This window comes from Mytilus trossulus, chromosome 13 (assembly GCF_036588685.1).
Source record: "Mytilus trossulus isolate FHL-02 chromosome 13, PNRI_Mtr1.1.1.hap1, whole genome shotgun sequence".
Taxonomy (NCBI): Eukaryota; Metazoa; Mollusca; class Bivalvia; order Mytilida; family Mytilidae; genus Mytilus; species Mytilus trossulus.
Window position 1 is genome coordinate 12,231,839 of NC_086385.1, and position 26,754 is coordinate 12,258,592.

General features: G+C 33.4%; 1 protein-coding gene and 1 long non-coding RNA gene across 3 annotated transcripts; both read left to right on the forward strand.

The window, feature by feature from the left end:
• Positions 1–7,563: 7,563 nt before the first annotated feature.
• Positions 7,564–17,869, forward strand: LOC134693970 (uncharacterized). 2 transcript variants are annotated; one of them, XR_010102534.1, is made up of 5 exons: positions 7,564–7,603; positions 13,997–14,062; positions 15,074–15,139; positions 16,601–16,668; positions 17,672–17,869. It is a non-coding gene; the product is annotated as an uncharacterized LOC134693970 (long non-coding RNA). The 2 variants fall into 2 exon arrangements; XR_010102533.1 differs by having other exon boundaries at positions 7,564–7,595.
• Position 17,870: 1 nt separating this feature from the next.
• Positions 17,871–26,428, forward strand: LOC134694087 (uncharacterized). Its single transcript, XM_063555082.1, has 3 exons — positions 17,871–17,878; positions 18,205–20,694; positions 20,833–26,428. Exons 1-3 carry the CDS (start codon positions 17,871–17,873, stop codon positions 26,426–26,428), a joined length of 8,094 nt encoding a protein of 2,697 aa, XP_063411152.1.
• Positions 26,429–26,754: the final 326 nt, after the last annotated feature.

Below are 26,754 nucleotides of genomic sequence, written 5' to 3' on the forward strand. Positions count from 1 at the left end.
TTACCTCTCATGTTCTTTTTTGGCAAAGGTTTCCGGGGGGAAAATCAAAATAATTGTAAGCACTAAAACGTAAATTTGCTTCAATTCATCATTTGGAAAAAAAATATTATTGCATTGAATAAAGCATTAATAAACAACAATTCTGGACAATGAGAGATAACTCCATTTTTTTAAAGATTACTTTATAAATAATGACATCATTTATTTCTTTAGAACAGATATCAGATTCCTACACCCTGCAAAAGTTATGTAAATTTCTTGACAGGTGTAGCATTATTTTGTGAATATCTGAGCATGTATTACATTGAAAATGTTTATGGATATGATTTATAGAATGTTATGATAAATGCGCTTTATTTTGTGTATCATACAATCTTTACCCCCAAAATACAAACTCTTGTCTCATGCTGTTACACCACTGTACAAAGGTTAAGAGGAAGGTTGAGTCACACAAACATATTTGACCCTGTCACTTTTCTTATTTCGCTGTCCGAAGTCGGGAGTCTGTAATTCAGTTGTTGCTTTTTGGTTGCTGTCAGTGTCTGTTATAAATGTTTGCTATTTTATCACAGTTTTATGGTATGAGTGGCCGTTCGTATCATTTGCGCGATATTCTAACGCGTTAGTAAAAACTAACGCGTTATTTTACTAACGCGTTAGTTTGATAAAATAGCGCCTTATTTTCATAAAATAACGCGTTATTTTTTCATTTTAACGCGTTATTATTCAAAACTATCGCGATATTTCATTTTTGCTTAAAATTTTACTTTAAAATGTTATCAAACTAACGCGTTAGTTTTCACTATTAACGCGATATTTATGAAAACCATAGCGATAATACGGAAATAAGCATCATCCAATGAGAGATTTTGTTACGTCTATGTTTTGGAATTAATGCAAAAAGGCTGGAATCCACGGAGACCGAGATAGGTTTTTACAAAGAATTAAAGAGACAGTCGATTATTGCTTTAGATTGGGATAATCAGATATTTTAGAGACAGACAATTTAACCAACATTAACTTCAGGTCAAAATTTGAATAATTTTAATTGATTTCATCGAAAATACAATAGTTTCAGGTGTAAAATCCCTTCGTCCGGCAGTGCATTCGGCTCAGTGGGTGGTGGTTAGGGTCTGCTAACAGTTAAATAATAGTGCTGTGCAACATGTTCCAGTCTTTCCCTTCGTGTTCTCATACAGAATACTTTATTTCCCTTCATGTTTTCATACAGAATCAATCTGATTACATTAAGTTCACATCACTTGCTCGGCGACATATATAAAATATCGAGGAGCAAGTGATGTGAACTATAATCTTAAGGATGTACTTAGGTGAAATATTTTTTTTTTATAGAAAATCTACGATTAAAAATTGATCAAAAGAGCATTAGTTAAGGAACAAAATAAGCAAAAAATATTGATAGGTAATGGAACTCGTTTTTAAGATATTTGATGTTTAAAAAATGGCGGAAAAAAGCTTTCTCTGACTTTTACCTTAAATTTAGCATTGATATCATTTGGGTCTCAAATCGTTAAAAAAGAAAATCTACAGTAGGCTTAAATTTTGTAAATGACATTTTATAAGTTATTGAAAGATTTCTTTGAAAAGAAAAGGGGTTGTTATGGGGCAAACTATTTAATCTTGTATCTAAGGAAAAAAACCAAGGAGTTCGAACATTTGACCAAAATTACCAAAACCTCACCTAAGTACATCCTTTAGTTCATAAAGAGCAGCAACGATAGTGAAAAGTCGGCCGATATCCATTTGCGCCAAAAAAAACAACTCATTTGCGCCATAACATACTAAATAATTGCGCCAATACCTCTTTTGCGCCACTATACATTTTGAAAACTGTAGGAATCATTTGCGCCAATAAAATGAGCATGCAATTGTGCCAATTTTATAGATTAATTTACATTTATTTGATATATTTTTATAGTGTTAGAATGTTGTAAATATTTAAAGATTTTTCGCTTTAAATCTTAGATAACATTGAATTTATAATTTTGGATGGTCGCTCACTTTTCATATCTGTAGCTTTTCTTACATGCAGGTATTTAAATTCGTCTTTTTCTATAGCTTCTGTGCATTTCGACCGCCTCGGCGGTGTAATGGTTAGCGTGCTCGCCACGAGTGCGGTAGGCCGTGGGTTCGACCATCGGCCGAGTCAAACCAAAGACATGGAAATTGTTTTTGCTGCTTCTCTGCCAAGCACGCGCATTAAGGAGTTAGAGCAAAGACTGGTCGGCCCGGAGTCAGAATAATGTGTCCGGGTAAGATGACATGTCTTCCTGCGAACTGTTACCTTGTGAGCTAGATCGTTACAAATCCGGCTCAGCGTGTCGGTCTAGTACAAAGCAGGGTAAATATTCATATATCATTATCATGTCATTGTTCTCATCCTGAATATGCAAATAACTTGCCACTGGACGTTAAACATCCATCCATCCATCCATCGAAATAATTCACCACTCAATATGTCTGAACACGATTCATCAGTAAATAACCCTACTAAACTTGATGTCACTGTTCATCCCCATATTTTCCCTCAAAACAACAAATAATTAAGGTGCGGTGCACATTTTACATGTGTATAGAAAGAAATTGGTTAGAAACACTATGAACACTTCAAAAATGTCAAGTTCGAGATTTCACAAAAAGGTGACCTCTTTTTGTGACGGTAACACGAACAGCTAGACCGACAGATATATACCGTTCTCATCTATTACCCCTAACCAATAACTATGTTTGCTCCTTGTCAAGGTTCATCCTGAGATTATAGTAATCTCAGATTCGGCTAATAATAATATAGGTGGATTATGTAATGATTTAGTTTTAATGGAAGGGTTCTAGAACCGCGCTTGTGATTGGTTAACATCATTGTACAAATATCAAAAATTAACGCGTTAATTCCAATAAAATATCGCGATAGATTACATTTGTACAATATACAAAAGTATCGCGATAGTTTTGTATAATAACGCGTTAAAATGAAGAAATAATGCGTTAGTTTAGCAAAATAACGCGTTAGTTGTACAAAATAACGCGTTAGTTTAACAAAATAACGTGTTAGTTTTTACTAACGCGTTAGAATATCGCGCAAATGACACGAACGGCCACTCATATAATGGTTAATCTGACAATAAGTTTTTTTTTACTTTTAATTTTCACTTTTTGTCATGCCTGTATGTATTTAGCTGACTATACAGAGCTATTAGTCGCATTGTTGAAGGCTGCACGTACGGTATCGCAACATTAGTTGATAATAGTTTCATGCCATTTTGTTCGTTGTCTCCTTGACAATCCAACCACAGTTCTTTAATGGTTTCATAGGCGATTTATTTGAAGAAGAAAAACTATTGAAAGAACGAAAGGACCGATAACTCTGCATAGGAGATTGCTCTCGTCTCAACTCGGCCAATTCCGTACCCTCATCGAACAGATAGAAGGAGAGTGGCAGATTCTACCGAGGATTGCCAATTGGGGAGATTCGTGATGGCAATGCAAGAAATCTGTAAAATCTTCCAATATCCATCTACTAACTGTTATAACTGTTACAACAGTTAAAAGACCTTGTGAGGTCCAGTAGTTATGTCTTATTCTATTATCCCAAATGAACTAATACCAAGACATAGCATTATTGCATTCAACAAACTGTTTAATTAAAAAAAGCCAAAGACACTTAGAAACCTCTGCAATTTTATAAGATGTATTAACAGTAAGCTCACTCCTTCTTAACAACCATAATTTATATACCATACTTATACTTATAAGAAGTATTTCTTTTTACAATTTTAACTTTTACACTTATATATATTCTTTAATATGTTATATCACCCGAAATTTTTGAATTTTATGCATTTTTAATGCTTTTTTTTTATGTATATTATTTTTCAACTTCTCTGTAACCTTTGTACTTGCATTGTTTTATGAGAATAAACTATCTATCTATTAAAAGTTTGTAATACAAGTACACCACTATGAAAGATGTCTTTATGTTACTGTATCTTTACAATGATCAAACTCTTTTTTCTTTAAGTTAAGAAATATACCTATAGACTTTTAAAAACGCAACACTAGATTATACTTTTTATTCAAATTTGTAAAATAAATGTACTAACATAAGTTTCATTCATTCTTCATTGTCTTAAAAAGTGTGCAGTTCGAAAGTTGAATTGATTACATTATTTTTAATGTTTAAATCACGTGATATGCACTAGAACCCTGCTAATACTAATCTAGACATTATTGGTGCTACACCTCCTGAGCACCTGTGATCCCTCCGTTTTGGGGCATGAACAAATAACGCAAAAAAATATGTGTGTATAGTTGGCTGATTGCTGGATAAAACATAACAAAATGTGTATATCTTATTTTAACTTGAATTACGTTTTGTCAACGTCAGCAAATATAGCTTGAAATGTCTGCCCTTGGTCCTCAACATTGCGCATGCTCACATTCTTAAATCCTACTTTTTCTAATGTTTTCATATACTCTTCGTGATCTGAAGTCTGGCCGTATTTTAAAATATTTTTCTGAGTAATCGCTTTGATAGAATCAACTCGTATAGTTGTCACCATCCGCGCACGTGGTTGCATAACTCGGTAAAGTTCACGACACCCAGCCTGTAGATCAGGCCAAAAATAGTAACAATTAAAGTTCAATTCTTCTTGAATAATTGATAGGTCTTTCCTTCCATTTTCTTTTAATTATACTGTCATAAATAAAAATATCATATATATTGATTGATTAATTTATTGATTAGTTGGTTGATTGGTTTATTAATTAAACACTTGATAAATGGTCTCTTGAAACAAGCGGAAAAAAGAGACCTTGGATTCCGTATTTAACACATGAAACGGAAACATGCATTAATTAATGAAATAGATTGATTGATTGGTTGGTTAAACACATTGGTTGGTTAAACACGTTGCTTAAACACGTTGGTTAAACATGTTGGTTAAACACGTTGATTGGTTAAACACGTTGGAAAGGGTCAATTAAATCAGAAAAAAAGAGACCTTAGATCCCGTATTAAACACATGAAACGGAAACATGCATTGATTGATTAGTTGGTTGGTTAAACACGTTGGTTGGTTAGTTAAACACGTTGGTTAAACATGTTGGTTTAACACATTGGTTAAACACGTTCGTTAAACACGTTGGTTGGATAGGCTCAATTAAAACAAGCAACAAAAAAACCTTGGATCCCATATGAAACACATGAAACGGAAACATGCATTGATTGATTGGTTGGTTAAACACGTTGGTTGGTTAGTTAAACACGTTGGTTAAACACGTTGGTTGGATAGGCTCAATTAAAACAAGCGAGAAAAAAAACTTGGATCCCGTATGAAACACATGAAACGGAAACATGCATTGATTGATTGGTTGGTTGGTTAAACACGTTGGTTGGTTAGTTAAACACGTTGGTTAAACACGTTGGTTGGATAGGCTCAATTAAAACAAGCGAAAAAAAAAACCTTGGATCCCGTATGAAACACATGAAACGGAAACATGCATTGATTGATTGGTTAGTTAAACACGTTGGTTGGTTAGTTAAACACGTTGGTTAAACATGTTGGTTTAACACGTTGGTTTAACACGTTGGTTAAACACGTTGGTTAAACACGTTGGTTAAACACGTTGGTTGGATAGGCTCAATTAAAACAAGCGAAAAAAAAACCTTGGATCCCGTATGAAACACATGAAACGGAAACATGCATTGATTGATTGGTTAGTTAAACACGTTGGTTAAACATGTTGGTTAAACACGTTAATGAAACACGTTGGTTAAACACGTTGGTTAAACACGTTGGTTGGATAGGCTGAATCAAAACAAGCGAAAAAAAACAACATTGGATCCCGTATGAAACACATGAAACGGAAACATGCATTGATTGATTGGTTAAACATGTTGGTTAAACATGTTGGTTAAACACGTTGGTTAAACACGTTGGTTAAACACGTTGGAAAGTGTCAATTAAAACAAGCGAAAAAAAGAGACCTTGGATCCCGTATTATACACACGAAAGGGAAACTTGCTTTGATTGATTGATTGATTGATTGATTGATTGATTGATTGATTGATTGATTGGTTGGGTTGGAATTCAAACACACATACAACTGTTTAAATAGTGCCAAAAAACACACAATTTGATGACCTTGACCTTTGACCTTGTGACCTTCGTCAAGGTCATTGCTCCACAAGGTCATTGCAAAAGACCGTATGGGTCAAGGACCTTTTGTTAAAGAGTTTTGCCTAAAAATGGCTTTTTAAAAACCATCAATGGGAGTTATGTCCCTTACATGATGGTAAAATCAGTATAGTCATAATGTAAAAAAGTTGCCCCTTGTAGTACCAATCATTTTTCACTGCTTAATTTTTCTGTATCTATAACCGTTCAATAGTTATAGGGAAATGAAAAACTTTTGAAAATCTAAAATATGACCTTGACCTTTGACCTTGACCTATATTTTCTAGTTTTGGTCCAATGAACTCAAATCTGAAGACCCGCAGTCTTTATGACTTACGGTTCATGAGATTTATATGCATATCGAAAATTTAAATATTCAAGGGGAAATAACTCCTATAATAGGTCACTTGATCGCTTCGATTTTAATTATTTGAACTTGTATCATTTGGCAAGGAACATTTTAAAAAAAAACATTTGCCGCTAAGTCTTATAGTTCATGAGTTATAGCGATAACAGTGTTTTTTGTAATTGGGGAGATAACTCCTATAAAGTAAATAGTACACTTCGGTGCCCTTAATACAAGATAGCTTTTATTTACCCGATACTTGGTTCTAAAGATTATTTTGATATCTTGCGTACTTTTCTTGGCGATTGACTTTGAAAACGGCGGAAGAAAAAGAATAATAATAATAATTAAAGTTCAATTCTTCTTGAATAATTGATAGGTCTTTCCTTCCATTTTCTTTTAATTATACTGTCATAAATAAACCGTATTCAAACCGAATGTCATTTTGAAAAAGAGGTGGTCCAGCAAATCATTTAAAATTAAATCAGTTTGAATGATACAATCAGTCGAAAAAGGCACCAATTCCCGAAATGCAGATGTGTCACAGTTTGACGTCGCGAAAATAACAGTTTAGTTTAAATAATATGTTATTCAGTTTACGTTAGCAACATCATTACCTCTCCTGTACCTGTATCGTATGCCCTTTATTGACTAATTTTCTTTGTTTTCTTTCTGTCACCTAGTGTCAAATCTGTTTGTCTATATAAATGAAATGTCATGCATCTATATATAGTCTATGGCCTCTACGTTGAGCTCTGTCACAGGTCTAGTCATAAAGTTAATTGTAAAACAAAAATACATTGGACATATAGGCTAATAGATCTCTGATAATTTAATGTACACTCAATATCAAAGATGTCTAGATAGAGGGCTCACGCAAACAAAAACAAACAAAAAATAACTAGAGGACGAGTTGGTTTTTCTAACATTTGGGCGACTTGTCCTAATATTAGGACGACTTGTCCTAATATATGATGTATGATTAAAGCGCCTAGCTGACTGTGATGTTTATAGCGTTACACACGAGGAAGAAGAAATAATATTTAAAAAAGGTAACTTGGTAAGATTCACGAGACCTGAGAATGATTATCTACAGTACACTTTCATCTCTATATAATTAATCTTCGCGCTATCAATCATATGTGACGAAGCTTGAACAAGTGACCTAATAATTTCCATTTGTTCATCCTGGACCTAGTCCAAACAATCATGACGTCTGGCAAGGCTATTTTTTTTAATTTTTTCTGGGACGAAAGAAAGCCTTGACAGACATCATACTTATTTGGACTACCTCCTATCACTTCGAGCACTCGTGATTGAAATGTCATCCCTGAAAAACACAAGAAGGTCCCAAAAATATTACGGACAATACAATGCCAATGGTAAATAATAACGTACGGACTCACCAGTCACCGTACGGGTATCCCTAAATATTGCACGCATTTTTGTCACAGGATAGAAGTTCCTTCATTATATAAGTTCTAAAAGGAAAAAGTATTCTGGAATATTATTTCCATTAGTATGAATATCACAGTTTATTATATACTTAGTTGTAAATACAGATAAATTGTATGTAATACAATCAATGGCAAGCCTGCTGTATCAGCCACCCGTGATGTCAGTCTGAGACATTGAGTTGTAGCCCGAAGCCAGTGTCTAGTTTAAATAAGCTGGGACAAGTTAACGTACACTGCCAATAGTCTGACTGGTCTAGTGCATATCTGTGTGCACTTTTTTAATTGTTACTTACCGTAAGTTAACGCAGAATGTCACTCAACGCCATCAATATTAATAAACTGATACTCTCTTCCTTGCAAAAATTTCGTAAACCAGGTTTGACCTCCCTAATAAGTGATTATTAAAAAAAAAAAAAAAAGCGTGAAAACAGTCAGTACCACGTGTATTGAAAATGTCAAATTTTGGTAATTATTGATTGATTTATGTTTCATAGACTGAATAAAATATAATTATAACAGAAAATAAAAAAACATTGAACATTTTTGCGTCAGAAGATATTAATTCGTAACTGCCCGCTTGTCTTCGTGTTTATTTTAGACGATTGATTATTAGGACAACTTCAGTGACTGGTTACCGTTAATTTTATGAGGAAGTGGAACCAGTTTTGTTTTCATTTCAAAAGTGTACACATAATTTTGGTCACAAACATCGTTTAATTAATATACATGGCTTTACTGTCAGTAAGTGCGAGACCATGAAAGGCACCAAAAAGGCTGTCTCACAAGTCTGACAAAGTTACGGAGGCTTAAAAAAATACGAGGATCTTGAATGTTGTTATCTCTAATCAACATGGTTGTAAAATCAGAGCGTTGCATCTAATTATGATCAATTATCAGTCCAGTGATTTTGAAACACCTGTAGAGTTTTGTCAATTGTCACTGTATACTAGAAGATAATACAAATTTCACACATAGCGGGTATGATGAATGCATAGCTGCCAAAATTCTATGCGTAGCGGTACCGCAATGCATGAATAGCCTAGGGAAAACACTGGGTTAAGTTTTCCTAGACAAGTTCATATATCAGATACTCTAAGCAATAGTTCACTAAATCTGATGTATGGAATGATTGTGAGGTTTACATGTTTAACTGGCAGGTGCCATTTGACCTTGACCTCATTTTTATGGTGCAGTACTAAGTCAATGTGAAGTTTTTGAGTTTTGGTCTTTTTTTCTTAAACTATATATGCAATAGGTCAACTATATTTGGTTTATGGAAATATTTTATCACCATGACGTATACATGGTATACCTATGTCAGTCTTGCAGGTTTTATTTGACCTCAACCTCAATTTAACAGTTCATTGCTCAGTTTTTATACGACCGCAAATTTTGAAAAATTTTCGTCGTATATTGCTATCACGTTGGCGTCGTCGTCGTCGTCGTCGTCGTCGTCGTCGTCGTCGTCCGAATACTTTTAGTTTTCGCACTCTAACTTTAGTAAAAGTGAATAGAAATCTATGAAATTTTAACACAAGGTTTATGACCATAAAAGGAAGGCTGGTATTGATTTTGGGAGTTTTGGTCCCAACATTTTAGGAATTAGGGGCCAAAAAGGGCCCAAATAAGCATTTTCTTGGTTTTCGCACTATAACTTTAGTTTAAGTTAATAGAAATCTATGAAAATTTGACACAAGGTTTATAACCACAAAATAAAGGTTGGGATTGATTTTGGGAGTTTCGGTCCCAACAGTTTAGGAATTAGGGGCCAAAAAGGGACCCAAATAAGCATTTTTCTTGGTTTTCGCACCATAGCGTTAGTATAAGTAAATAGAAATCTATGAAATTTAAACACAAGGTTTATGACAATAAAAGGAAGGTTGGTATTGATTTTTGAAGTTTTGGTCCCAACAGTTAAGGAAAAAGGGGCCCCAAAGGGTCCAAAATTAAACTTTGTTTGATTTCATCAAAATTGAATAATTGGGGTTCTTTAATATGCCGAATCTAACTGTGTATGTAGATTCTTAATTTTTGGTCCCGTTTTCAAATTGGTCTACATTAAGGTCCAAAGGGTCCAAAATTAAACTTAGTTTGATTTTAACAAAAATTGAAACCTTGGGGTTCTTTGATATGCTGAATCTAAAAATGTACTTAGATTTTTGATTATTGGCCCAGTTTTCAAGTTGGCCCAAATCGGGGTCCAAAATTAAACATTGTTTGATTTCATCAAAAATTGAATGATTGGGGTTTTTTGATATGCCAAATCTAACTGTGTATGTAGATTCTTAATTTTTGGTCCAGTTTTAAAATTGGTCTAAATTAAAGTGCAAAGGGTCCAAAATTAAACTAAGTTTGATTTTAACAAAAATTAAATTCTTGGGCCTCTTTGATATGCTGAATCTAAACATGTACTTAGATTTTTGATTATGGGCCCAGTTTTCAAGTTGGTCCAAATCAGGATCTAAAATTATTATATTAAGTATTGTGCAATAGCAAGTCTTTTCAATTGCACAGTATTGTGCAATGGCAAGAAATATCTAATTTCACAATATTGTGAAATAGCAAATTTTTTTTTAATTAAGAGTTATCTTTCTTTGTCCAGTATAGTAAGCAAGAAATATCTGCAAGAATTTTTTTTAATTGGAGTTATCTTTCTTTGTCCAGAATCAACTTAAATCTTTGTTATATACAATATACAATGTATATTCACTTTTTACTACCAACTGATAAATTTAAATAATCTTTACCATTCAGTGATAACAAGCAGTTTTTTTACATCATGTATTTAAATGAGTAGTAATTGTTGCAAACTCCATTAGAATATTTTAATTGAAATTAGTTTTGGAATAAGGGAAAGGGGGATGTGAATAAAAAATTGGGTTAAATTTTTCTCTTTTGAAATTTCATAAATAAAAAGAAAATTTCTTCAAACATTTTTTTGAGAGGATTAATATTCAACAGCATAGTGAATTGCTCTAAGAGGAAACAAAAATTTTAAGTTCATTTGAATACATTCATTCTGTGTCAGAAACCTATGCTGTGTCAACTATTTAATCACAATCCAAATTTAGAGCGGAATCCAGCTTGAATGTTGTGTCCATACTTGCCCCAACCGTTCAGGGTTCAACCTCTGCGGTCGTATAAAGCTACGCCCTGCGGAGCATCTGGTTGTGTTTTGGTCTGGCTTTTTCAAAATATAAGCAATAGGTCAACTACACTATATGTGTTGTATGGAAGGATTGTAAGGTGTATATGTCTGTTTGGCATGTACATGTATCATCTGACCTTGACCTCATTTTCATGATTCACTGTTCAATGTTAAGTTCCAGTGGTGGATCCAGAGGGGGGGTTCCGGGGGTGCGCACCCCCCTTTATTTTTGCCGATCAATGCATTTGTATCGGGACATATGTTTTGCACCCCCCTTTTGCCCTGGGTTAGCACCCCCCCTTTCGAAAATTCCTGCATCCGCCCCAGAGTTCTTATGGCAGAGTTTTTTTCTCAGATATTATAAGCAATAGGTCATATGATCAACTACATGTATATTTAATCCAAAGAATGATTGTCAGTTGTACATGTCTGTCTGGCATGGTTCATATGATTTTGACCTCATTTTCATGGTTTAAAGGTCAATTTTTAGTTTTTATCAGAGCTCCAGATAAGCTGCGTATTTGCGTGATCACGAAATACAAATATTAGAAAACCCAATGCAATTGTCCATTGCAGGGTTCAACAACCCAATTAATTCAACGGAAAACCCAATTATATGCCAAAACCATGAGTTTTCAACCCTTTTATTGACTACCGTTTGCGTTATTTACCCTTATCTGTTTAAAGTCGTCGCGTAAACTATTTTTATAATATTTATAATTGGAAATTTCCTGTCGTTCTAAAAATAGATCCCTGCATCAAGTACCTGAAATGGGTCCCTGTTTGAGATTTCCCTTGCTCAATAAGTACACGTGTTTTTGTAAACATTTCGATCTTCTCGGCGTTTATCTAATGAGCATGTTTCATGAGTCATATTTTTTTCGCACTGCTCGGGATTTATCATAACATACATTGAATTAAAACGAAAGTGAATGTCCGGTAAAAATATTGAATAGAAGCATGTTTTCAGCTTCTTTTGAAAATCTGAGGGAAAGTTATGATGATAACAAGACTCAGCTAGTGTTTTTAGGAAGCGTACATCAAATGCACGGGCGTTTGTGCGTACCATAATGAGAACATTGCTAATAAACACGGGGTTTCATCAAAATCGAAATCAGTTGAAAAATGTAAAAGGCCAAATCAATTATGAAATGATAAAGCATCAGAAACCAAAAGTTCTAAATAAAATACAACTAAACCCAGATTTATGTCAATTGAATAAAACAAAAGCATTCAGGTATAATTAGAGTTTATATACTATTATTATTCATGTGGGTATGCGCAGCCTAGAACGGCAATTTGACTATTCATACCCGCATGCGGGTACGCGCAGACACTGCCTACTTATATAATGAATACACATACCATGCACACAGGCACTGGTCTCAGAATTTATTATATTAAGGTATAAGACGAGTGCCTGTGAATACACATATCCGTTTTTGTGAGAAAATACAAAACTGGCAAAAGGTTTGAAATGGGACACAATTTAAACCTACAATTGCTCCTCAGTGAATAAACCAAATAAAACAGCTAGCAAATAACCCTAACCATAACCCCAAACCAAATAAAACAGTTAAACAAAGAAAGAAACATATTTAAGATGGGGAAAAATGGGTTGATATTGCCTAAATATTCAATATTGTGTCGATGAAAAAACCCAATTCATTAAGGAGCTTGGTGGTGAAAAACCCAATTTGATATAAACCTGAGGGGTGAATTGGAATTGATAATGCAATTAAAAAACTTTATCACCCAATTATATAAGAAAATGGTGGGTAAAAACCCCAATTTGTGAATTCTTATCTGGAGCTCTGTTTTATGGATAAGTCTGTGTCTTACAAACTATTATCAATAGGTCAACTATATTTGGTGTATTAAATGGTTAGAAGGTGTACATGCTTAATTATTATGCCCCCGACATAGCGGAGGGGCTATTAAGTTTACCCTTGTCTCTCGGTATGTACATGTATTACACATTTATATGTACTTCCTACAACCAGTGATCTGGAAAGATTTGTTCTCTATGGGCCCAGGGCCACCAAATAATAAAATCAATGGGCCATTTTTAGAGTTGATGGCCCATGTTGTCAAAGGAGTGGGCCATTTGTTCACTATAAAAAAAAAGTTAAAGAAAGTATATATTTCAGCAAAGAGTTAGTGGTAGTAACCTGTATGATTTTAATTGATATCATGGATTTTGTGCCTTGCGATTTTGTAATTTCAATTGCAACATGTTGATTAACAGAAATAATGCAAGCTTACTTAAAGATTATAATAAGAGAAAAATTTTCGTCTGTAGTAGCCAAATTTCAGAAATTTAAAGTTGTTTATAAAAACTTATATCATGAATGATGGTTAATTAGTAAGTTACATGTATACTGCATGTTGCTATTATTACCATAGGAAAACACCTGAGACGTCTCCAAAAAATGTACGTGCTCCTATCATTGGAGGGAACACTTCATAGTTGTGTACACAAACACGGCAACATGACATAAGAAGAAACTATAAAAATCAGTTAAAAAAGGCTTAACTTAACGGAGTGGTCATGGAGGGGTACTTATACATCCCAAAATCAAAAAGGCACTAAGTACAGATCTGAGAGTATTCAAGGCCAATACCAACTAATAAAAAAACTCATGTTACTTGGACTATACAATGTAATCATGATTATATCAAATATAAAAGACTTTTTTTTTAAAACTTTTTCATTATTATGTTTTTTTCAGTCTTTTATCATCAATTGTGGAAGATTTTTTTTTTTCTATAAATGATAAATGTTGCATATGTATTTAGAAAGATTGTTAAATGGTGATATAAATTTTAGTGTTTTTTTCTTTTGCAGATTTTTGAAGAAGTACTGTAGAAGACATTTTTATAAAGCTGTTGTGTATCAGACATTGTCAAAGCAGTAAGTATAATCAAGAGAGGTCACCTACATATACATAAATAAACTCATTAAGATTCCGGGATTGAATTTAGTATATACGCCAGACGTGTGTTTCGTCTACAAAAAACTCATCAGTGACGCTTGAATTTAAAAAAAAAGGACAGACAAATAATTAGACACAACATAGAAAAATAAAGACTAAGCAACACGAACCCCAACAAAAAATGAGGGTGATCTCAGGTGCTCCAAAAGAGTAAGCAGATCCTGCTCAACATATCATGCATATGATACTGTCAAGTTGATCATGTGGTAAATAGTCTGAATTCGCTTGGTCACAAAGTTCAAATGAAGTAGATGTAAGCAATTATAACCAAACTGTACGGCCTTCAAAAATGAGAAAAACACATTCTGTATGCCTATGGTTGGCTATAAAAGGCCCTCAACATGAGAAATATGAAACAATTGAATTGAGAAAACTAAGGGCATAATTTATAAGAAAACAATTACCAAAAATTAAAATATGATAGACATGAAACAGCAACTACAGGCTTGGAACTGGCCCATAAAACAAAATGTGGCGGAGTTTTTTCAACATGTTTGCGAGCACTCAACCTTCCCCTAACCTGGGACAACGGTATAACAGAACAACATAAGAAGAAATATCATAAATATCAGTTAAAAAAGGCTTAACTTGATAAATAGATACAAATAGAATTACATGAACAAAAACACAGAGTTGATATGGAGGGATACTTATACATGTTATACATCCCAAAATCAAAAAGGCACCAAGTACAGATCTGAGAATATTCAAGGCCAATACCAACTAATAAAATAAAATCATGTATATTGGACAAAAATATCAAATACAAAAGACTTTTTTTGTTTTTAACTTTTTGATTATTATTTTTTCAGTCTTTTATCATCAATTGTGGAAGATTTTTTTTTTCTATAAATGATAAATGTTGCATATATGTATTTAGAAAGATTGTTAAATGGTGATATAAATTTTAGTGTTTTTTTCTTTTGCAGATTTTTGAAGAAGTACTGTAGAAGACATTTTTATAAAGCTGTTGTGTATCAGACATTGTCAAAGCAGTAAGTATAATCAAGAGAGGTCACCTACATACACATAAAATACTGTTACTTGAAAAGAGAAGAAGCTTATATCATATATATATCCTGCTCTTGATTCCAGACCTTATTCTGAAGTACATTTACTTATAGTCATAACAAAGATCATTAAAAAAAAATGTATTTGTCACTTAGTTATATCTCAGGAATAGACTGACTAGCTACCTTAGCTTTATTTGGCATAACCTTTCACAATCAAGGGTTCTTTAACTTCACTTCATACCTTACTTGGCCTTCTAGAGAGAGTTTATTGTAAATAGGGAATATGTCAAAGAGCAAAGAACCTGACCAAAGAGCAGATAACAGCCGATGGCCACCAATGGGTCTTCAACACAGCAAGAAAATCAGCTGGCCCCTAAATAAAAATGTGTACTAATTCTGTGAAAATTGACGTCATATTTAAATCCAAAACATATAAATGAACTAGGTTAAAAATAAACACATTCTGTCATGGTTTAAAAAACATGACTTTGACTGAGTATTTTCATACTATCATGACTTTACTTGTTATAGTTTTTATCGTCATGAACATGCATGAAATATTTGCCACTGGACGTTAGGTAACCAGTAAGCAACAATCAATCATATTACAGTACTGCCATTTTGATATCAGTTTTTACATTACAGTTTAAAATTGATATAAAGGCATGAAAGGTCAGATATTTCTCTGTATCAATAGTTAATTTTGCGTTTGGTTGATAATTTGTACCTCTTTCTTGTGACTTTAGGTAGTCTTATAGCTTGTCGGTTACAAGCATAAAATGACGTTCATTCTTGATTTTACAATTATTCAGCTATTTCAGCAGAACATGTATGCAATGCTTTTATAATATTTTTATACCCCACCTACGACAGTAGAGGAGCATTATGTTTTCTGGTCTGTGCCTCCGTTCGTTCGTTTGTCCGTCTGTGGGTCCGTTCGCTTCAGGTTAAAATTTTTGGTCAAGGTAGTTTTTGAAGAAGTTGAAGTCCAATCAACTTGAAAACTTAGTACACATGTTCCCCATGATATGATTTTTCTAATTTTAATGCCAAATTATAGTTTTGACCCCAATTTCATGGTCCACTGAACATAGAAAATGATCGTGCAAAGTTCAGGTTAAAGTTTTTAGTCAAGGTAGTTTTTGATAAAGTTAAAGTTACATCAACTTGAAACTTAGTACACATGTTCCCTATGATATGATCTTTGTTATTATAATTCCAAATTATAAGTTTGACCCCAATTTCAAGGTGCACTGAACATTGAAAATGATAGTGCGAGTGGGGCATCCGTGCACTATGACATTTATTTTAATCATGTACATTGAATGTTTAAACATGTTAAAGAGTCAAAGAGGTAGTTTGAATACTATTTACATCAACAATATGTGATATCTTCGTTCATGAATACCATAGTAAAGCTTTTATTATCACTTTTTTTTTCAGCATTTTATTTTGGAATTTTAGCCTAGTTGGTTTACATCCATAGCTGATTTCTATACTTTACCAATAGAGTAAGTATTTTTTTTCAGCATACTTATAAAAAAGCTTAACAATTGATATTGCTCAATATTTCCCATTTCTGGGAGTATTGCATACCCTATAAAAGTTTGTCCACTTGGGTTATCCTGCCTATATAATACTTTGCCAACCCTTTAGTGCAGAGAAGTGAACATTCTTTTCATTTTATCCAGGCCATTCATGCAATTTATTAATAATATTGTTATACTCATCAATCAAAAGAGGGACAGTCAAACTCATGACAATGCCATGGCAAAAAATGAAAAGGACAAACGGACAAACAATAGTACGCATGACACAACATAGAAAACTAAAGAATAAACAACACAAACTTCACCAAAAAAAAGGGGTGATATTTCACAAAATGATGTGTATTTAAATAACCAGACTTGTCAAGAAAACCATTTAATCATATATTAAATAAGTTAAGCATGGTATATAAATGTGCAATTTATATGATAAAAGAAAGATAACTCAAATTTAAAATATTTGATAAATGCAATACAATGTTTATTTTAAGTTAGCATAGCATTCTTTACCCGTCAATGGTTTCAAGCAGTTATATTTTTTTATGAATATGGATACATGTATGTTTATGCATTTTTTCTATAGATTTATTTAATGCTTGAAACTTTTTCAATATGCATTTAGATGTATATTATTTTGTGTTCATTATGGAGTTCTTAATTTGAATATATATATATATTAAACGTTTCATCAGCTTCTCAAATACAATAAAAACTTTTGTTCAAATGAACAGTTTCACAAAGTGTAAACAAAAATGTTTTTAAGGTTACATCCTTGAAACAAACAGGTTAATCAATCATTGTACTATTGATTTGATTAAAAATTTTATTTATATTTTTTTTTGTTTGGCATTTCAAGCTTTAAAAACAAAGTTGGACATGACATAAGTTTGGTACTGATAATAGTAAATCTTTTACAAAACTGCATTTTGTCATAACAATATTTTTATACATTTTTTTTTCATTTCAGGTCATGGCACGTAAATCAAAAAAGAGCAAAGCCTCCAAAGCCAAAGAACAAAAACTAAGAATGAGAGAAAGAAGGTTGGCAGAGGAGGCTTTGCAACAGTCTACTGATATTGATAACTTTGAAGGAGAAAGCACTGATAATGGTTATCCTGAAGGAGAAAACACTGTTAATGAATTTGCTGTCAATAAAATTGAAATAAATGACACTGTTTTGACTGTTAACTCTGTTGTCAATAAAAGAAATCACACTGATAATGAATTGACTGTTAACTCTGTTGTCAATCATACTGAAAGAAATCACACTGATAATAAATTGACTGTTAACTCTGTTGTCAATAAAAGAAATCACACTGATAATGAATTGACTGTTAACTCTGTTGTCAATATAAGAAATCACACTGATAATGAATTGACTGTTAACTCTGTTGTCAATAAAAGAAATCACACTGTTAATGAATTGACTGTTAACTCTGTTGTCAATAAAAGAAATCACAGTGATAATGAATTGACTGTTAACTCTGTTGTCAATAAAAGAAATCACACTGTTAATGAATTGACTGTTAACTCTGTTGTCAATAAAAGAAATCACACTGATAATGAATTGACTGTTAACTCTGTTGTCAATAATACTGAAAGAAATCACACTGATAATGAATTGACTGTTAACTCTGTTGTCAATAATACTGAAAGAAATCACACTGATAATGAATTGACTGTTAACTCTGTTGTCAAAAGAAATCTCACTGATAATGAATTAACTGTTAACTCTGATTGCAATGACACTGTTACTGATTTAACTGGGCATACTGTTGCCAATACCACTGAACAGTATCAAACTGTTAATGAATTGACTACTCCTTCTGTTGACTGCAACATACATTTAGTTAAGACTAATTTGAACAATTCAGAATTGAGTAAACTAAAACGTTATTCAGATTCAATCCACAATCAGTTAGAAAACAAGCAAGCATGTCTGGGTAGAAATAATAAAAATGACATTGATAACAAAGCAGACAAATCTGTAGATTCCAATTTATGGAAAGGTGAACAGAAAACAGGTATGCATGTAAATATCAGGTTTGAAAATCCGGTAGTTTTATATGATTTATCAAGATCACAAGTAACACTAGAACAAAATAATCGAGTCATTCAGGGTAGTTTCCATCAAGGAAATACCAGGTTTGGTGAAAACGCTGGGAAACAATGTGTTAGTAATTGTTTATCCGCAATAGTGCACAGTAAATTGAAACCAGTTTTTGCATGGAACAAGTTTTATCTTGACAATATACTAATTGAAGGTAACGACATTTATACATCTGTGCACGGTACTAATAATTATCTCTGTGTGGAAGACCTTCCAGAATTTGTAGATCTAAGAAATCGTATTATTCATTGTCGCAAGAAACGTTCCATTTGTGCATTTGTACATGACGTTGACCCAGATTTTGATGGCGTCTTACCTTTGGACCAAGCCCTGCAATATGCATTAATAGACTCAGATGGATGCTTTGTTACTGTAAGAGCAACAACATCATTAGTAATAAAGCAGAATAACAAAATATATATGTTTGATTCTCATGCAAGAAATCGTTTTGGTCTAGTAGATAATTATGGTTCTAGTATTGTATTTGAACTTCCTGACATTCAAGCTGTTTATCAACACTTTTGTAATTTTGTCCAGGATGACCAATCTGTACCTTTTGATGTAACAGGAATTACTGTTGCAATGCAAGACACAGTTGACAGTAATGTAGATATGACATTACAAGATAATGTGCAACATATTGAAATACAAGATAGTGTACCAATACTAGGTTATTTAGATACTAAGCATAGTATTGAAGAAAATGAGACTAATGAAGAAACAATCGACAATATAAAGGGAGGATTGTTGAAAAAAACCAAGAGTCGTGTATCTGATTTTTCAAATGACATTAAATCAGACAGATTAATGAACATATCACACAATGTATCAGATGACATTGAATCCGACAGGTTAATGGACATATCAGATGACATGGAATCAGTAGATTTTTCAAAGGTAGGGTCTCCATGTACATTTATTAAAGAAAATGAAGTTTCTGATATAGAAATGATGTCTGATTGTAGATCTAATTTTGCTTTCAAGCCATTAGATCTTTGTTCTAAAAGGAAACTCTGTACAATATTTAATATATCTTCAAAAGAAGTGAATAAGAACACGTGCAGTACAGAATCGTGTAATATTGGCATTCCCTTGGAAACAAAGCCCATCATAGCAGACGGAAACTGTCTCTTTAGAGCAATATCTTATGCTGTTTCACAAAGACAAAAATTCCATACAAAAGTTAGACAAGACATAATAAAGCATAGCTTGAGTATTTCATGTCAATTGACCAGTCTATTAGAAAATCAATATGATTCAGTGGAAGAACATATAAGTGGTCGTAAAATGAGAGAGAACAATTCATGGGGAACTGCATTGGAAATAATCGCTGCAGCAGACCTTCTTAAAACGGATATTTATACGTTTTATAATGGAGTATGGATAAAGTATTCATCGTCTCAAATTTTTACAAACAGTGAAATAAATGAACGTGCAATCTATCTTCAACACAACGGAGACTTACAACACTATGAGGTTGTATTATCAGTTTTACCAGAGATGGACATACCACTTGAAAGTAATAGAGTTGCAATGAAGAGAAAATGTGAGCAAAATGATTTATTTGTTTCAAAGAAACACAAAAAACTGGATCAACGGGCTAGTAGTCTAAATGATGAAAACAATTCTTCTGTTAAATCGTCACAGAAAGAAATACATTCAGGTAAAGATGTAACTGAACAACAAAACGTATCAAAATGCGAAAAACAAAAATTAAAGTATCACACTGATTCTCAATTAAGGTACAACAAATTATCAGCACTAAAGAAAAAGTATTCGAACGATAAGTCGTACAAAGCTCAGAAAATAAGACAAGGAAAGGAGAAGTATCAGAATGATTACACATATAAATTAGATATTAAAAAAGCTTCAAAAGATAAGTATATAGCAGACGAAAAACACAGAGAAGGAAAAAAAAATGAAAGCATTGAAAAATATAAAAATAATGATGAATTCAAAAATAAACTGAAACATGCAAGCATCCACAAATATGCTACTGACAATGAACATCAAAATAGAATTAAACAGGCAAGCATTCACAAGTATGCTACTGATGATGAATATCAAACTAAGGTGAAACAGGCAAGCATTCACAAGTATGCTACTGATGATGATTATCAAAATAAGGTGAAACAGGCAAGCATTCACAAGTATGCTACTGATGATGAACACAGAAGAAATGTTAAATCTCAGATTTTGTCTAAAAGAATTCTTTCTAAAGAAGAAAGCAAAGACATAACAAAAGTTATTAAAAAATTTAAGAAAGATGTATGTGAAGGACCTGAATATATTTGTGCTTGCTGTTTTAGACTTTGTTTTCAAAATCAAGTCATGGAATATAAGAAGGATTTGTATCAAAAGGATTCTGTAAAAGATGTAGCAGACACTTGCATTTCTGATAAGTATTTGCATAAATGTTTAGACGAATGCGAAGATGAATGTAAGTATCAAGGAACTAGTAGACAATCCCTTTGGATTTGTTACACATGTCACAGAAAGATCCAGAAAGGAAAAGTGCCTGCTGAATCTTTTTTTAACAACTTATTATTAGATGATGTTCCTAATGAACTTAGCAAATTAAATCAACTAGAACAACATTTAATTTCTCTTAATATACCTTTCATGAAGATAATTGCTCTACCTAAAGGTGGCCAAAAGGCAGTTCATGGACCATGTGTTTGTGTACCGTCAGATATTTTTAAGGTAACTACTACTTTGCCTAGATCTGAAGATGACAATTGTTTAGTTAAAGTGAAGCTCAAAAGGAAATTACAGTATAAGGGTTATGAGGAATATCAATTTGTTGATACTAAACATTTAGAAGAAGCATTGCTATTTTTAAAAGAAAAAAATGAGTGGTATTCAAATATAGTAATCAATGAAAAGTGGTTGAACCCTATTCCTTTACAAAATAACGACTGTTGCCCTGAAGTAGAGAGCATGGACACTTCAACAACAACAAATGAAACGCTAAATGATAATTTGCAAGATAGGTCAAATACAGAGGAACAAACAAATGAAGCGGATACATACTTAGATGATACTTTACAGGGCGTTCAGTTGGACACATGTTTACAGCCTGCTGATATTGCACAGGAAGCTTTAGATGCATTGTTTGATAAGGAATTCAATCTATCACCTGCAGAGGAAAATAACCCTGTAAGTCTTTTGAGAACAAAGGGTATTGAAGCTCAAACGTTTCCAGTACATTATCCTACAGGTAAAAACACATTGAATGAAGAGAGAGAAGAAAAGTTATCTTTATTAAGATATTTCAATCTGAGATTAATGAGTGTAGAAAACCGATTTGCAAGAGATACTTCTTATATATTCTTTTGTCAATATATGTCTGAACTAGATAGAGTTATGTCAAATGTTCAAATTTCCTTAAGGAAAGGATCGGTGTTTTCAAATGGAAAGAAAGTAACAGGCAAAATGCTATGTGATAAAGACACATTACATGGGTTATTCCGAAAAGATGAGGCAATAAAGTTTATGAAACCTGTAAGAGGAACACCTCCTTATTGGCAAGCTGAACAAAAGAATATTTTTGCTATGATTCGCCAGTTAGGTATTCCCACATTCTTTGCCTCGTTTTCTTCTGCAGACTTCAGATGGAAAGAAATCATAGAAACAATATTGAAGCAACAAGGAGATATTCGTAAGTTTGACGAACTTACTTGGGATGAAAAGTGCAAAGTCCTTTGTAGTAATCCTGTTACACCTGCACGAATGTTTGATCGTAGATTTAAAAGATTTCTAAAAGATGTTATAATGTCAGATGCTCAACCAATTGGTCATGTGATAGACTACTTTTATAGAGTTGAATTTCAACAGAGAGGTTCTCCACACACGCACTGTTTGTTCTGGGTAGAAGATGCCCCAAAATTTAATGAAGATGAAGATGATATTGTAACTGAGTTTGTTGACAAATATATAACATGTAAACTACCGCTGGAAACCGAGGACTCAGAGCTAAAAGACATTGTCACAACTGTACAACAACATAGCAAAACACATTCAAAAAGTTGTAGAAAAAAGGGAACTGTGTGTCGTTTTAATTTCCCAAGACCACCCTCTGAAAAAACATTTATATCACGCCCACCTAAGGATGATGAAGAAGAATGTAGTGTTGCTGATGACACTGATGAAGATGTTGACGATGATGTTGTTGAAAAACCAAAATCGGGAATTAGTTCATTAGAAGCTAAAAAGATATTAGAATCTCTATGGGCTGTAATCAAAGACTGTGAAAAGGAAAATTTAACTACTACGGAGTTATTCATAAGGGCAGGAGTATCTCAGGAAGATTTTCAAGAATGCTTTAGGTCAGTTACATATAGAAATACTGTGGTGTTAAAAAGAAACAAAAATGAAATGTTTATCAATCAGTACAACCCGCATCTCCTGAAAGCATGGGATGCAAATATGGACATACAATACATATTAGATGCTTATTCTTGTGTTGTTTATATAATAAGTTACATCAGTAAATCAGAACGTGAACTTGGATTGTTGCTACAACAAACAAAAAATGAGGCCGCTGATGGAAATTTGAATGCACAACATACAATGAAACAAGTAGGTACTGCATACTTTCACTTTCGAGAGCTGAGTGCCCAAGAAGCTGTTTTTAGAGTGATCGGCTTAAGTTTGAAAGAATGTTCAAGAAAAGTTGAATTCATTCCAGTTGGAGAAAATCCATGTAAAATGAGTATTCCTCTAAAAGAACTTTTAATCAAATCTAAAAGCGCAAATACAAAAAAACCTTCAAAGGAAATCGATGATGATGATGACATTGATGACGGTGATGATATCGAACTTTGGATGAAAAGCATTACTGATAGATATAAAAGTCGACCAGAACTTGAATTATTTAATCAGATGTGTTTAGCTTCATTTTGCTCCGAGTTTTCAGTTTTAGCAGAAACACAGATTCCAAATAAAATAAATGAAGATACCACATTCAAACTTAAAAATGATATGGGATACATCAGAAAGCGGACAAGAACCCAGCCTGCTATTATCAAATATGCACGATTTTCCATTGAAACATCGCCTGAACAGTACTACCAAAGTATTTTACAGTTATATTTACCTTACAGATTAGAGGAACAGTTGAAACCGCCACAATTTTTGACATATGAATTGTTTTACAAATCAGGAATGGTCAGGTATAATCAGAAAGAGGTTCTTGTTAAAGTCGAACAAATAGTTAATACTAACATGTCCAACTTTGTGAAAAGTGGCAAAGAGCTAGAAGCTGCAGAACAAAAATTGGAAGAAAATGATTACCAAGAAGATGCGTGGGCAGACCTATGTCCAGAAACAGAGAGTGAAAGAAGTGAATGCACTGAAGCAGCCAAATCTTCAACTGTCATAGAAGTCGACAGTCCTGAATTTGGAATACCAGATTTAAATAAAAGTAACAAGCCAGAAATAGTTAGTGGAAATGGGATTAAAACTTGTTTACTAAGGTCGGAAGTTATACCCTTGTTGAGAGGTTTAAACATGAAACAAAGGCGTATTTTCTATAAGGTAAGAGAATGGTGCAACCTAAAAGCCAATGGTAAAAATCCCCCTCCCTTTCACGTCTTTGTAACAGGCGGAGCTGGAACAGGAAAAAGCCATCTGATTAAATGCTTACATTATGAAACCACAAGAATTCTTGCTCGTTGCTCTCCTAGTCCAGACGATTTGACAGTTTTATTGACTGCACCAACTGGCACTGCAGCCTTCAATATAAATGGATTGACGATTCACCATGCTCTTTCTATTTTCAAAACTCTTACTGTTGACAAAGCGATGCTTGGTGAAGATAAGCTGAACACTTTAAGGTCAAAATTAGAAAATTTACAAATTTTAATCATAGACGAAGTCTCAATGGTCAACAAGAGGTTGTTATTCTTCATTCATGAACGGTTGCGTCAGATCAAGAAAAGACCTGAAAAAGATCCTTTTGGTGGGGTTTCAGTGATAGCTGTTGGAGATTTTTTTCAGTTACCACCAGTAAAATGCCGAAAAACTGATAAACTTTATGTAGATGATCCATCGAATCCTTTGAACTATCTGTGGAACGATTTCTTCACTATTGTAGAATTAGATGAAGTCATGAGACAACGTGAAGATGGTTTGTTTGCTCAGTTATTGAATAGACTTAGGATAAAAGACAAATATTCTCCTTTAGAATCCTCAGATTTAAAAATGTTAAAGCAGTGTATAGGTAGTGGGACAGATGAAGCTTTACACATTTATGCTACTAATAATGAGATTAATATTCACAATACTGAAATGGTTATTAAACTGTCCAGTGAACCTAAGTTAATTGAAGCACAAGATTTTGAAAAAAATAAAGCTACAGGAAAACTAAGAAAGAAAACAGCAAATTTTTCACAAACTGATATTTGTCTCCCAACTTCAATTCTATTAGCTGAAGGAGCCCGCGTAATGCTGAAAAAGAATGAAGCCGTCAATGATGGCTTGGTAAATGGGGTAATGGGCACTATTGTCAGCATTGCAGAATTTTTAGAAGGGTCTTTGCCGAATGTTATTTTTATCAATTTTGACAATGAGAGAGTAGGAAAAAACGCTAAGATTCAAAAAACAATAAATGGGAAAAGATGCGTTGGATTGGAACCATCTACAGAGGACATACCATTCAAAAATGGAACGAGAAAACAGTTTCCTTTGCAGTTAGCATGGGCATGTACTGTTCATAAAGTTCAGGGTTTGACAGTTTCACAAGCAGTTGTGGATTTGAATAAATGCTTCACTTATGGCCAGGCATATGTTGCATTGAGTAGAGTTACTACAAAAGAAGGGCTTCATATATTACCAATTGATGACAAAACACTTGGTAAAAAAATATACTGTGATCCTGATATCATAACAGGCATAAAAACAATGAAACATTATCTGACTGAAAATGTAGAAGCATCATCTGAAGAAACACTTGTAACTATTGTTTATCACAATATCCAAGGACTAAGAGCTCATAAAAATGATTTAGTGGCTAATTCAGACTGTACAGATGCAGATTATGTCTGTCTGACTGAAACATGGCTTGAATCTTCCTCTGATCATGTTTATCTTCCTAACTATGATTTTTATCACCAACCAAGATCTGCAGCCTACACACCGACTAATTCTGTGTTTATGAATTTGCAAGCTATGGGCCACGGAGGAGTAGGAGTATATGTAAAAACAGATTCTGAATATGAAAATTGTAACATTACCGTGGAAAATCTAGAATGTATGACTTTCAGAATTCCCACCATGAATGTCCTTGTGGCAACAATATATAGAACTCAGAAGTATCAAATTGGAATATTTCTTAAAACATTTATTTCGTTTGTAAGCAAATTGACTGAACTTTCAAACAATATCATTGTTTTAGGTGACTTTAATCAAGACATATTAAAGGGAGAAAGATCCATACTGGACTATATGACTTCAAAAGGATTTCAACAGCTAGTGGAAGAGGCCACAACAGAAGGTGGTACATTGATTGATCATGTCTATGTCAAAGGTTGCTCAAAAGTAGAAGTTAAAGGCATTCCAACTTACTACAGTTATCACGATGCTGTTTCCATAATGCTTAAAGATAGCCGATAAGTATTAGATATATATACTGTATATGAATATAATTGGTACCTGTAAATGACACTGCGAGTTAAGCAAGCAACAACAACGAAACGCACCATACGCAGATGAAGGGCCGGGTGGGATAGGAGGGGTCCCGATCCCGAAATCCTGGACTCAAAAACGCAAAATCCCAAGGTCCCAAATTTTAATAAATTTAAATCCCGACAACCCGAAATTGGAAAAAAACAACATTTCCCGGATCCTGAAATTGTCGATCCCGAAATCCTAAGCTTAAAAACACCCTATCCAGAAGTCACGATAAAGGTCCTATCCCCCTCGCACATGTTGCCAGAATG